General features: G+C 50.3%; 1 protein-coding gene across 1 annotated transcript in view; it reads left to right on the top strand.

Moving 5' to 3' along the window:
- Positions 1-399: 399 nt before the first annotated feature.
- The window catches only part of ABHD16A (abhydrolase domain containing 16A, phospholipase), a 50,775-nt gene continuing 36,600 nt past the window's right edge, over positions 400-14,574 (top strand). Inside the window, exons 1-2 of the mRNA XM_063938074.1 lie at positions 400-737; positions 6,303-6,359. Coding sequence (XP_063794144.1) covers positions 405-737; positions 6,303-6,359 — 390 coding nt within the window. The 5' untranslated portion in view covers positions 400-404. The remainder of the gene's footprint in view (positions 738-6,302; positions 6,360-14,574) is intronic.

Genomic DNA, 14,574 nt, shown 5'->3' with positions numbered 1-14,574 from the left:
TGACCCATGTCAACCTGGGTTATTTGTGCGATGTGAAAGGAGGAGTAATGACGGCCATGGATATATCTTGCGCAGCGCTCAACCATCGTGAGCTGAACAATCGATGGTTTTATATCTGTCTGTTAAAAGAACCATCTACCATCGATTGTACATCCTTTGATAATCATCACTGACACTAGCCCACTTGGGCATTTGCGCTCTCTAAGGAAAGGAACCGTCCAGCCCAGCAGACCTTCCGTTCTGTAGATTATGCCGCGCCCACTGTGCCTGTACTGTCCAATCAGACGATCACTTCCGTGTGTATTCGGCTCCGGATAGGCTCTGCTTTTGCTAAGCAACATACCCAGAGCCCATGTCTCTGCTAAGCCTCGCCCCCACCTCAGTCATCTTATCATCTCCTTCACATGAACACCACGCCCCGCCCCTTGTCACCGGCGCCCCGCCCACCTCTCGTTGATGCCCGGAGATTGGGCGAAACGCCTGCCAATCACGTCAGATCGCCGCTTCTTCTTCCATCCGCTGAGCTGCTAACGGTCCCGGCGGCGACGGCTGTGTGTGAGCGCCGGAGAGCGATGGCAGCCGGGGGAGAGGGCATCCTGCGGAGGTGGCTGCGGGGAGCCGGCCTGCTCTATCTGTGCGTGCGGGGCCCGCGGCTCTACCGAGTGTACCGGGTGAACGGGCGGGCGGCGATCGGGAGAGGCCGGAGCGGCGAGGAGGCTGCGCCCGAGGGATCCTGGGTGAGAGCCTGGCATGAGCCTGTGTGATCTTATCACCCCGTGCCCGGTGTATCGTCTGCCTGCTTGTGTGTGTATATGCGGCCTAGACCCTGACAAAAACATGCTACCCTACCTGCAGCTGTGTCACTGATATATACACACCCCTACACCACATGCTACCCTACCTGCAGCTGTGTCACTGATATATACACCCCTACACCACATGCTACCCTACCTGCAGCTGTGTCACTGATATATACACACACCCCTACACCACATGCTACCCTACCTACAGCTGTGTCACTGATATATACACACCCCTACACCACATGCTACCCTACCTGCAGCTGTGTCACTGATATATACACACACCCCTACACCACATGCTACCCTACCTGCAGCTGTGTCACTGATATATACACACCCCTACACCACATGCTACCCTACCTGCAGCTGTGTCACTGATATATACACACCCCTACACCACATGCTTTCCTACCTGCAGCTGTCACTGATGTGTACACACCCCTACACAACATGCTTCCCTACCTGCAGCTGTGTCTCTGATGTATACACACCCCTACACCACATGCTACCCTACCTGCAGCTGTGTCACTGATATATACACACCCCTACACCACATGCTACCCTTATTGCAGCGGAGTCACTGATACTGTATACACACCCCTACACCACATGCTACCCTACCTGCAGCGGAGTCACTGATATATACACCCCTACACCACATGCTACCCTACCTGCAGCGGAGTCACTGATATATACACACCCCTACACCACATGCTACCCTACCTGCAGCTGTGTCACTGATATATACACACCCCTACACCACATGCTACCCTACCTGCAGCTGTGTCACTGATATATACACACCCCTACACCACATGCTACCCTACCTGCAGCTGTGTCACTGATATATACACACCCCTACACCACATGCTACCCTACCTGCAGCTGTGTCACTGATATATACACACACCCCTACACCACATGCTACCCTACCTGCAGCTGTGTCACTGATATATACACACCCCTACACCACATGCTACCCTACCTGCAGCGGTGTCACTGATATATACACACCTCTACACCACATGCTACCCTACCTGCAGCTGTCACTGATATATACACACCCCTACACCACATGCTACCCTACCTGCAGCTGTGTCACTGATATATACACACACCCCTACACCACATGCTACCCTACCTGCAGCTGTGTCACTGATATATACACACCCCTACACCACATGCTACCCTACCTGCAGCTGTGTCACTGATATATACACACCCCTACACCACATGCTACCCTACCTACAGCTGTGTCACTGATATATACACACCCCTACACCACATGCTACCCTACCTGCAGCTGTGTCACTGATATATACACACACCCCTACACCACATGCTACCCTACCTGCAGCTGTGTCACTGATATATACACACCCCTACACCACATGCTACCCTACCTGCAGCTGTGTCACTGATATATACACACCCCTACACCACATGCTACCCTACCTGCAGCTGTGTCACTGATATATACACACCCCTACACCTCATGCTACCCTACCTGCAGCTGTGTCACTGATATATACACACCCCTACACCACATGCTACCCTACCTACAGCTGTGTCACTGATATATACACACCCCTACACCACATGCTACCCTACCTGCAGCTGTGTCACTGATATATACACACACCCCTACACCACATGCTACCCTACCTGCAGCTGTGTCACTGATATATACACACACCCCTACACCACATGCTACCCTACCTGCAGCTGTGTCACTGATATATACACACACCCCTACACCACATGCTACCCTACCTGCAGCTGTGTCACTGATATATACACACCCCTACACCTCATGCTACCCTACCTGCAGCTGTGTCACTGATATACACACACCCCTACACCACATGCTACCCTACCTGCAGCTGTGTCACTGATATATACACACCCCTACACCACATGCTACCCTACCTGCAGCTGTGTCACTGATATATACACACCTCTACACCACATGCTACCCTACCTGCAGCTGTCACTGATATATACACACCCCTACACCACATGCTACCCTACCTGCAGCTGTGTCACTGATATATACACACCCCTACACCACATGCTACCCTACCTGCAGCTGTGTCACTGATATATACACACACCCCTACACCACATGCTACCCTACCTGCAGCTGTGTCACTGATATATACACACCCCTACACCACATGCTACCCTACCTGCAGCTGTGTCACTGATATATACACACCCCTACACCACATGCTACCCTACCTGCAGCTGTGTCACTGATATATACACACCCCTACACCACATGCTACCCTACCTGCAGCTGTGTCACTGATATATACACACACCCCTACACCACATGCTACCCTACCTGCAGCTGTGTCACTGATATATACACACCCCTACACCACATGCTACCCTACCTGCAGCTGTGTCACTGATATATACACACCCCTACACCACATGCTACCCTACCTGCAGCTGTGTCACTGATATATACACACCCCTACACCTCATGCTACCCTACCTGCAGCTGTGTCACTGATATATACACACCCCTACACCACATGCTACCCTACCTACAGCTGTGTCACTGATATATACACACCCCTACACCACATGCTACCCTACCTGCAGCTGTGTCACTGATATATACACACACCCCTACACCACATGCTACCCTACCTGCAGCTGTGTCACTGATATATACACACACCCCTACACCACATGCTACCCTACCTGCAGCTGTGTCACTGATATATACACACACCCCTACACCACATGCTACCCTACCTGCAGCTGTGTCACTGATATATACACACCCCTACACCTCATGCTACCCTACCTGCAGCTGTGTCACTGATATATACACACCCCTACACCACATGCTACCCTACCTGCAGCTGTGTCACTGATATATACACACCCCTACACCTCATGCTACCCTACCTGCAGCTGTGTCACTGATATATACACACCCCTACACCACATGCTACCCTACCTGCAGCTGTGTCACTGATATATACACACCCCTACACCACATGCTTTCCTACCTGCAGCTGTCACTGATGTGTACACACCCCTACACAACATGCTTCCCTACCTGCAGCTGTGTCTCTGATGTATACACACCCCTACACCACATGCTACCCTACCTGCAGCTGTGTCACTGATATATACACACCCCTACACCACATGCTACCCTACCTGCAGCTGTGTCACTGATATATACACACCCCTACACCACATGCTACCCTTATTGCAGCGGAGTCACTGATACTGTATACACACCCCTACACCACATGCTACCCTACCTGCAGCGGAGTCACTGATATATACACACCCCTACACCACATGCTACCCTACCTGCAGCGGAGTCACTGATATATACACACCCCTACACCACATGCTACCCTACCTGCAGCTGTGTCACTGATATATACACACCCCTACACCACATGCTACCCTACCTGCAGCTGTGTCACTGATATATACACACCCCTACACCACATGCTACCCTACCTGCAGCTGTGTCACTGATATATACACACCTCTACACCACATGCTACCCTACCTGCAGCGGAGTCACTGATACTGTATACACACCCCTACACCACATGCTACCCTACCTGCAGCTGTGTCACTGATATATACACACCTCTACACCACATGCTACCCTACCTGCAGCGGAGTCACTGATACTGTATACACACCCCTACACCCGGACAGCACATGCTTCCTCCATACTTGCTGCTGTGCCAACTGGGTGTGGTGTAGAAGATCTAAAGAATTTAGGTCGATAGCCAATACATTGACCCCCAAATGGTCTCAACATGCATTAGGCCGGCAGGTTCAAAAGGTCAACACAATTTTTTTTTGGTGTCAAATCTTACGTGTTTGGTAATGGGTGACCACCATCAGTAGAACCGTATACCCATGCAAGCTCGCCATGCTCCGGGCAAAGTGGCTCACCCCACTTCCCTCGCCACAGGTTACTATTCCCAATCATGGATCACATCAGCAACGGCTGAGTTCCAACCACAGAGTGCAGGGGGAACCGCTTAGCACATATAAACATACATGTTCTGATGTATGTAATATATGTGCTGGCTGGTTACACGCGGGGATAGGCAGCACTGTGTGTATTGGGTGCCATAGGGCACCTGGGATTCGGCATAAGGCATCTCTCCTTCTAAGCTCGCACACAAACTCCTGTGAAACTAGCCAATGTGATGCCAAATACTGAGTCCTGGCTGCCGCATGACGTCTTATACACGCAGCGCTGCCAGTCCTGTGGGAACCAGCCAGCACATATATTACATATAACAGAACGTCACACCAAGAAGAAAAAATTCCTATCACCAGCGCTGAAGTAATACTTGGGAAACCACTGTAGTTCCTTTCTTTGATACTGATCTCCTGATCTCTTACACAAACAGCAGTGTGGCTTGGGGAAAACGAGACAGGAGGTATATAGTGTAGCTTGTTAAAACGTTTCATATCACACAAATGTAATATATAAGAGTATACAATAATAAAAACAAATCCGCATTCAACATCCAGCAAGGTATCCTATATAGACCGAATGGGTGGCAAATTACCAGTGACCAAGCAAAACTGGCAACAGACAGTTCTTAATGAGCAGGTGTACTGTATGTGAAAGGCTCCCCCAGTCCTGGAGCTGCAGCTTGGGGGAGCCTTTTGTGACAGCTGCAGGTGTCGTTACTCATACACCACAGCAGTGCTGTCCCTGACTGGCGGCTGCTAGCTGCAGGCTGCATGTGAGATCTTGCAGGAGTAGCGAGATCTCACTCATGCCCAGTGGAGCCAGCCGAGAGGAGCAAGACGGCGCATCAGCACTGCGCGCTCTGGTGGGGATCACCGGTGGGGGGGGTTCACTCCACTGCTTTGGCAGGCAAGATGTTAATACATCTTGTCAGTGTAGCTTCCTGCTTTGCCTCAGTAAAGGAAGCGGTGTTGTGTGGGTATAATACATCTCCCCCAGAACCTCTTATCCTAAAAAGTCTCTCAGCATCTACTTGTTCGTTCTGCACAAGATCTGTGTCTCACCCACACTCATTACCTGCGCCCATTGCTGGTTATAGGCCTCCTTCAGGCTGTAGTCCCTGAACACTCCCCGCTACACAGGCCTGTCAGACCCGTCTTCTTACTGTAGCTTATTGTACTGACGTACCGCTATTCTACACAGCTCACACTCAGTTATTCTCATTCTATACCCGGGCTACCTGCTGAGCTGCACATGGTCACTGCTGTGGCATGGGATTAGTCACCTCTTCCTGTGTGCAGCCTGCAGCATTTAGCCTGGCATAGCAGACTCCTGTGTTGGGTGCTGAGAAGGGTCTCTTACATCACCTCTGTCTAATGCTTCCTTTATTACTGCCGTCATTCCTAACTGTAACGCGCTGCTGTCCTTCTATAACTACATGCTGATTATATGACTTCAGAAATCGTGGGGCGCTTGCTTAGTCTGGTCTGAAATCTCTGCCTTGTGTCTCCTGTCAGGAATCCTTCTATCAGCCAAGAGCACTGGAGAAGCACACAGATAGCATACTGGCATGGGTGAGTGCACATACACCGATGCAGGCCAGGGCTTTTGGATGTCCTCTTTAGTCGTAGTATAGTAGTAATACATTCCACTGCAGCAGCGTGGCCCTAGCACCATATAGATGCTACTTAATTCTCTGCAGACCACCCTCAGTGTTTTCATAAATGCTATGTTATTGCAGTAGCTAGTGCGACCTGAGGATTACTAATGCGCAGCCAGGAGATTAGGGCTGCTCTCCCCTGGCCCCTTTTCTGCACAGAGTAGGGTGTGCACGGTGACCCTACATATGCGGCCTCTAAATATGATGTGGCACATGTTACAGCCTGCATGCAAAGATCTTCTCGTTATTGTACAACTCTTATTTCTCTAACATCCTAGTGGATGCTGGGGACTCCGAAAGGACCATGGGGAATAGCGGCTCCGCAGGAGACTGGGCACAAAGTAAAAGCTTTAGGACTAGCTGGTGTGCACTGGCTCCTCCCCCTATGACCCTCCTCCAAGCCTCAGTTAAGATTTTGTGCCCGAACGAGAAGGGTGCAATCTAGGTGGCTCTCCTGAGCTGCTTAGAGTAAAAGTTTAAATAGGTTTTTTATTTTCAGTGAGACCTGCTGGCAACAGGCTCACTGCATCGAGGGACTTAGGGGAGAGAAACGAACTCACCTGCGTGCAGAGTGGATTGGGTTTCTTAGGCTACTGGACATTAGCTCCAGAGGGACGATCACAGGCCCAGCCATGGATGGGTCCCGGAGCCGCGCCGCCGGCCCCCTTACAGATGCTGAAGCAAGAAGAGGTCCATAAATCGGCGGCAGAAGACTTTCCTGTCTTCATAAGGTAGCGCACAGCACTGCAGCTGTGCGCCATTGCTCTCAGCACACTTCACACTCCGGTCACTGAGGGTGCAGGACGCTGGGGGGGGGCGTCCTGGGAAGCAATGAATTTACCTTAGTTGGCGAAAAATACATCACATATAGCTCCTGGGCTATATGGATGTATTTAACCCCTGCCAGTTTTCCAGAAAAAAGCGGGAGAAGAGCCCGCCGTGAAGGGGGCGGGGCCTATCTCCTCAGCACACAGCGCCATTTTTCCCACACAGCTCCGCTGGTAGGAAGGCTCCCAGAATCTCCCCTGCATCCTGCAACTACAGAAACAGGGTAAAAAAGAGACGGGGGCACTTATTTGGCAAAATAACAGATATAAGCAGCTATAAGGGATAGACACTTATTGTAAGGTTGTCCCTATACATATATAGCGCTCTGGTGTGTGCTGGCAAACTCTCCCTCTGTCTCCCCAAAGGGCTAAGTGGGTCCTGTCCTCTATCAGAGCATTCCCTGTGTGTGTGCTGGGTGTCGGTACGTGTGTGTCGACATGTATGAGGAGGAAAATGATGTGGAGGCGGAGCAATTGCCTATAATGGTGATGTCACCCCCTAGGGAGTCGACACCTGAATGGATGGCCGTAATTAAGGAATTACGTGACAGTGTCGGCACGTTACAGAAAACTGTTGACGACATGAGACAGCCGGCAGCTCAGTTAGTGCCTGTCCAGGCGTCTCAAACACCGTCAGGGGCTATTAAACGCCCGTTACCTCAGTGGGTCGACACGGACCCAGACACAGACACTGACTCCAGTGTCGACGGTGAAGAAACAAACGTATTTTCCAGTAGGGCCACACGTTACATGATCACGGCAATGAAGGAGGTTTTGCACATCTCTGATACTGCAAGTACCACAAAAAGGGGTATTATGTGGGGTGTGAAAAAACTACCCGTAGTTTTTCCTGAATCAGATGAATTGAATGAAGTGTGTGATGAAGCGTGGGTTACCCCCGACAGAAAACTGCTAATTTCTAAAAAATTATTGGCACTATATCCCTTCCCACCAGAGGTTAGGGCTCGTTGGGAAACACCCCCTAGGGTGGATAAGGCGCTCACACGCTTATCAAAACAAGTGGCGTTACCGTCTCCAGAAACGGCCGCCCTTAAGGAGCCAGCAGATAGGAGGCTGGAAAATATCCTTAAAAGTATATACACACATACTGGTGTTATACTGCGACCAGCAATCGCCTCAGCCTGGATGTGCAGTGCTGGGGTGGCTTGGTCGGATTCCCTGACTGAAAATATTGATACCCTGGACAGGGACAATATATTATTGACTATAGAGCATTTAAAGGATGCATTCCTATATATGCGAGATGCACAGAGAGACATTTGCACTCTGGCATCAAGAGTAAGTGCGATGTCCATTTCTGCCAGAAGAGGATTATGGACGCGACAGTGGTCAGGGGATGCGGATTCCAAACGGCATATGGAAGTATTGCCGTATAAAGGGGAGGAGTTATTTGGGGGCGGTCTATCGGACCTGGTGGCCACGGCAACGGCTGGGAAATCCACCTTTTTACCCCAAGTCACCTCGCAGCAGAAAAAGATACCGCCTTTTCAGGCTCAGTCCTTTCGTCCCCATAAGGGCAAGCGGGCAAAAGGCCACTCATATCTGCCCCGGGGCAGAGGAAGGGGAAAAAGACTACAACAGACAGCTTCTTCCCACGACCAGAAGCCCTCCCCCGCTTCTGCCAAGTCCTCAGCATGACGCTGGGGCCTTACAAGCGGACTCGGGCACGGTGGGGGCCCGTCTCAAGAATTTCAGCGCGCAGTGGGCTCACTCGCAAGTGGACCCCTGGATCCTGCAGGTAGTATCTCAGGGGTACAAATTGGAATTCGAGACGTCTCCCCCTCGCCGGTTCTTGAAGTCTGCTTTACCAACGTCTACCCCCGACAGGGAGGCGGTATTGGAAGCCATTCACAAGCTGTATTCCCAGCAAGTGATAATCAAGGTACCCCTCCTACAACAGGGAAAGGGGTATTACTCCACGCTGTTTGTGGTACCGAAGCCGGACGGCTCGGTGAGACCCATTTTAAATCTGAAAACCTTGAACACTTACATAAAAAGGTTCAAGTTCAAGATGGAGTCACTCAGAGCAGTGATAGCGAACCTGGAAGAAGGGGACTACATGGTGTCTCTGGACATCAAGGATGCTTACCTCCATGTCCCAATTTGCCCTTCTCACCAAGGGTACCTCAGGTTTGTGGTACAGAACTGTCACTATCAGTTTCAGACGCTGCCGTTTGGATTGTCCACGGCACCCCGGGTCTTTACCAAGGTAATGGCCGAAATGATGATTCTTCTTCGAAGAAAAGGCGTCTTAATTATCCCTTACTTGGACGATCTCCTGATAAGGGCACGGTCCAGAGAACAGTCAGAGGTCGGAGTAGCACTATCGCAAATAGTACTACGACAGCACGGATGGATTCTAAATATTCCAAAATCGCAGCTGATTCCGACGACACGTCTGCTGTTCCTAGGGATGATTCTGGACACACTACAGAAAAAGGTGTTTCTCCCGGAAGAGAAAGCCAGGGAGTTATCCGACCTAGTCAGGAAACTCCTAAGACCAGGCCAGGTGTCAGTGCATCAGTGCACAAGGGTCCTGGGAAAGATGGTGGCTTCTTACGAAGCGATTCCATTCGGCAGATTCCACGCAAGAACTTTTCAGTTGGATCTGCTAGACAAATGGTCCGGATCGCATCTTCAAATGCATCAGCGGATAACCCTGTCTCCAAGGACAAGGGTGTCTCTCCTGTGGTGGTTACAGAGTGCTCATCTCCTAGAGGGCCGCAGATTCGGCATTCAGGATTGGGTCCTGGTGACCACGGATGCCAGCCTGAGAGGCTGGGGAGCAGTCACACAGGGAAAAAATTTCCAGGGCTTGTGGTCAAGCATGGAAACGTCACTTCACATAAATATCCTGGAACTAAGGGCCATTTACAATGCCCTAAGTCAGGCAAGGCCTCTGCTTCAGGGTCAGCCAGTATTGATCCAGTCGGACAACATCACGGCAGTCGCCCACGTAAACAGACAGGGCGGCACAAGAAGCAGGAGGGCAATGACGGAAGTGGCAAGGATTCTTCGCTGGGCGGAAAATCATGTGATGGCACTGTCAGCAGTGTTCATTCCGGGAGTGGACAACTGGGAAGCAGACTTCCTCAGCAGACACGATCTTCACCCGGGGGAGTGGGGACTTCACCCGGAAGTCTTCCACATGATTGTAAACCGTTGGGAAAAACCAAAGGTGGACATGATGGCGTCTCGCCTCAACAAAAAACTGGACAGATATTGTTCCAGGTCAAGGGACCCTCAGGCAATAGCTGTGGACGCTCTGGTAACACCGTGGGTGTACCGGTCAGTGTATGTGTTCCCTCCTCTTCCTCTCATACCAAAAGTACTGAGAATCATAAGAAGGAGAGGAGTAAAGACTATACTCGTGGCTCCGGATTGGCCAAGAAGGACTTGGTACCCGGAAATTCAAGAGATGCTCACGGAAGACCCGTGGCCTCTACCTCTAAGACAGGACCTGCTCCAGCAGGGACCATGTCTGTTCCAAGACTTACCGCGGCTGCGTTTGACGGCATGGCGGTTGAACGCCGGATCCTGAAGGAAAAAGGCATTCCGGATGAAGTCATCCCTACCCTGATCAAAGCCAGGAAGGATGTAACCGTACAACATTATCACCGTATTTGGCGTAAATATGTTGCGTGGTGCGAGGCCAGGAAGGCCCCTACGGAGGAATTTCAACTGGGTCGATTCCTGCATTTCCTGCAAACAGGACTGTCTATGGGCCTCAAATTAGGGTCCATTAAGGTTCAAATTTCGGCCCTGTCGATATTCTTCCAAAAAGAACTAGCTTCTGTACCTGAAGTTCAGACGTTTGTCAAGGGAGTACTGCATATACAGCCTCCTTTTGTGCCTCCAGTGGCACCTTGGGATCTCAATGTAGTGTTGGGATTCCTAAAATCACATTGGTTTGAACCACTCACCACTGTGGACTTGAAGTATCTCACTTGGAAAGTGGTAATGCTGTTAGCCCTGGCTTCAGCCAGGCGTGTATCAGAATTGGCGGCTTTATCCTATAAAAGCCCTTACCTAATTTTTCATACGGACAGGGCAGAATTGAGGACTCGTCCTCAATTTCTCCCTAAGGTGGTTTCAGCATTTCACTTAAACCAACCTATCGTGGTGCCTGCGGCTACTAGGGACTTGGAGGATTCCAAGTTGCTGGACGTAGTCAGGGCCCTGAAAATATGTTTCCAGGACGGCTGGAGTCAGAAAATCTGACTCGCTGTTTATCCTGTATGCACCCAACAAGCTGGGTGCTCCTGCTTCTAAGCAGACGATTGCTCGTTGGATTTGTAGTACAATTCAGCTTGCACATTCTGTGGCAGGCCTGCCACAGCCAAAATCTATAAAAGCCCATTCCACACGGAAAGTGGGCTCATCTTGGGCGGCTGCCCGAGGGGTCTCGGCTTTACAACTTTGCCGAGCAGCTACTTGGTCAGGGGCAAACACGTTTGCTAAATTCTACAAATTTGATACCCTGGCTGAGGAGGACCTGGAGTTCTCTCATTCGGTGCTGCAGAGTCATCCGCACTCTCCCGCCCGTTTGGGAGCTTTGGTATAATCCCCATGGTCCTTTCGGAGTCCCCAGCATCCACTAGGACGTTAGAGAAAATAAGAATTTACTTACCGATAATTCTATTTCTCATAGTCCGTAGTGGATGCTGGGCGCCCATCCCAAGTGCGGATTGTCTGCATTACTTGTACATAGTTATTGTTAAAAAATCGGGTTATTGTTGTTGTGAGCCATCTTTTCAGAGGCTCCTTCTGTTATCATGCTGTTAACTGGGTTCAGATCACAAGTTGTACGGTGTGATTGGTGTGGCTGGTAATGAGTCTTACCCGGGATTCAAAATCCTTCCTTATTGTGTACGCTCGTCCAGGCACAGTATCCTAACTGAGGCTTGGAGGAGGGTCATAGGGGGAGGAGCCAGTGCACACCAGCTAGTCCTAAAGCTTTTACTTTGTGCCCAGTCTCCTGCGGAGCCGCTATTCCCCATGGTCCTTTCGGAGTCCCCAGCATCCACTACGGACTATGAGAAATAGAATTATCGGTAAGTAAATTCTTATTTTCTCTGACGTCCTAGTGGATGCTGGGAACTCCGTAAGGACCATGGGGAATAGCGGCTCCGCAGGAGACTGGGCACAAAAAGTAAAAGCTTTAGACTAGCTGATGTGCACTGGCTCCTCCCCCTATGACCCTCCTCCAAGCCTCAGTTAGATTTTTGTGCCCGAACGAGAAGGGTGCAAGCTAGGTGGCTCTCCTGAGCTGCTTAGAAGTAAAAGTTTAAATAGGTTTTTTATTTTCAGTGAGTCCTGCTGGCAACAGGCTCACTGCATCGTGGGACTAAGGGGAGAAGAAGCGAACTCACTTGACTGCAGAGTGGATTGGGCTTCTTGGCTACTGGACATTAGCTCCAGAGGGACGATCACAGGTTCAGCCTGGATGGGTCCCGGAGCCGCGCCGCCGGCCCCCTTACAGAGCCAGAAGAGCGAAGAGGTCCGGAGAAAGCGGCGGCAGAAGACGTTCCTGTCTTCAAATAAGGTAGCGCACAGCACTGCAGCTGTGCGCCATTGCTCTCAGCACACTTCACACTCCGGTCACTGAGGGTGCAGGGCGCTGGGGGGGAGCGCCCTGAGACGCAATAAAAACAATATAAAAACCTTATATGGCTAAAAAAAATGCATCACATATAGCTCCTGGGCTATATGGATGCATTTATCCCCTGCCAGTTTCCTGAAAAAAGCGGGAGAAAAGGCCGCCGTGAAGGGGGCGGAGCCTTTCTCCTCAGCACACAAGCGCCATTTTCTTTCACAGCTCCGCTGGAAGGACGGCTCCCTGACTCTCCCCTGCAGTCCTGCACTACAGAAACAGGGTAAAACAGAGAGGGGGGCACTATTGGCAGCTAATATATAAATACAGCAGCTATAACAGGGAGTAACACTTATATATATATATATATATATATATATATATATATATATATATATATAGCGCTCTGGTGTGTGCTGGCAAACTCTCCCTCTGTCTCCCCAAAGGGCTAGTGGGGTCCTGTCCTCTATCAGAGCATTCCCTGTGTGTGTGCTGGGTGTCGGTACGATTGTGTCGACATGTATGAGGAGGAAAATGATGTGGAAGCAGAGCAATTGCCTGTGTTAGTGATGTCACCCCCTAGGGAGTCAACACCTGACTGGATGGTATTAATTAAAGAATTACGTGACAATGTCAGCACTTTGCAAAAAAAAAAAACTGACGACATGAGACAGCCGACAAATCAATTAGTGCCTGTTCAGGCGTCTCAGACACCGTCAGGGGCGCTAAAACGCCCGTTACCTCAAATGGTCGACACAGACCCTGACACGGATACTGAATCCAGTGTCGACGGTGACGAGACAAACGTAATGTCCAGTAGGGCCACACGTTACATGATCACGGCAATGAAGGAGGCATTGAACATTTCTGACACTACAAGTACCACAAAAAAGGGTATTATGTGGGGTGTGAAAAAACTACCAGTGGTTTTTCCTGAGTCAGATGAATTAAATGAGGTGTGTGATAAAGCGTGGGTTTCCCCCGATAAAAAACTGCTGATTTCTAATAAATTATTGGCACTATACCCTTTCCCGCCAGAGGTTAGGGCACGTTGGGAAACACCCCCTAGGGTAGATAAGGCGCTCACATGCTTATCAAAACAAGTGGCGTTACCGTCTCCTGATACGGCCGCTCTCAAGGAACCAGCTGATAGAAGGCTGGAAAATATCTTAAAAGGTATATACACACATACCGGTGTTATACTGCGACCAGCGATCGCCTCAGCCTGGATGTGCAGCGCTGGAGTGGCTTGGTCGGATTCCCTGACTGAAAATATTGATACCCTGGATAGGGACAGTATATTATTAACTATAGAGCATTTAAAGGATGCATTACTATATATGCGAGATGCACAGAGGGATATTTGCACCCTGGCATCTAGAGTAAGTGCGATGTCCATTTCTGCCAGAAGAACGTTATGGACGCGACAGTGGTCAGGTGATGCGGATTCCAAACGACATATGGAAGTATTGCCGTATAAAGGGGAGGAGTTATTTGGGGTCGGTCTATCGGACCTGGTGGCCACGGCAACGGCTGGAAAATCCACCTTTTTACCCCAGGTCACCTCTCAGCAGAAAAAGACACCGTCTTTTCAAACCCAGTCCTTTCGTCCCTATAAGGGCAAGAGGGAAAAAGGCCGCTCGTTCCTGCCCCGGGGCAGAGGAAGGGGAAAAAGACTGCACCATGCA

The sequence above is a fragment of the Pseudophryne corroboree genome, chromosome 8 (assembly GCF_028390025.1).
Source record: "Pseudophryne corroboree isolate aPseCor3 chromosome 8, aPseCor3.hap2, whole genome shotgun sequence".
NCBI classification, from domain to species: domain Eukaryota; kingdom Metazoa; phylum Chordata; class Amphibia; order Anura; family Myobatrachidae; genus Pseudophryne; species Pseudophryne corroboree.
This window is presented reverse-complemented; position numbering and strand designations above follow the sequence as displayed.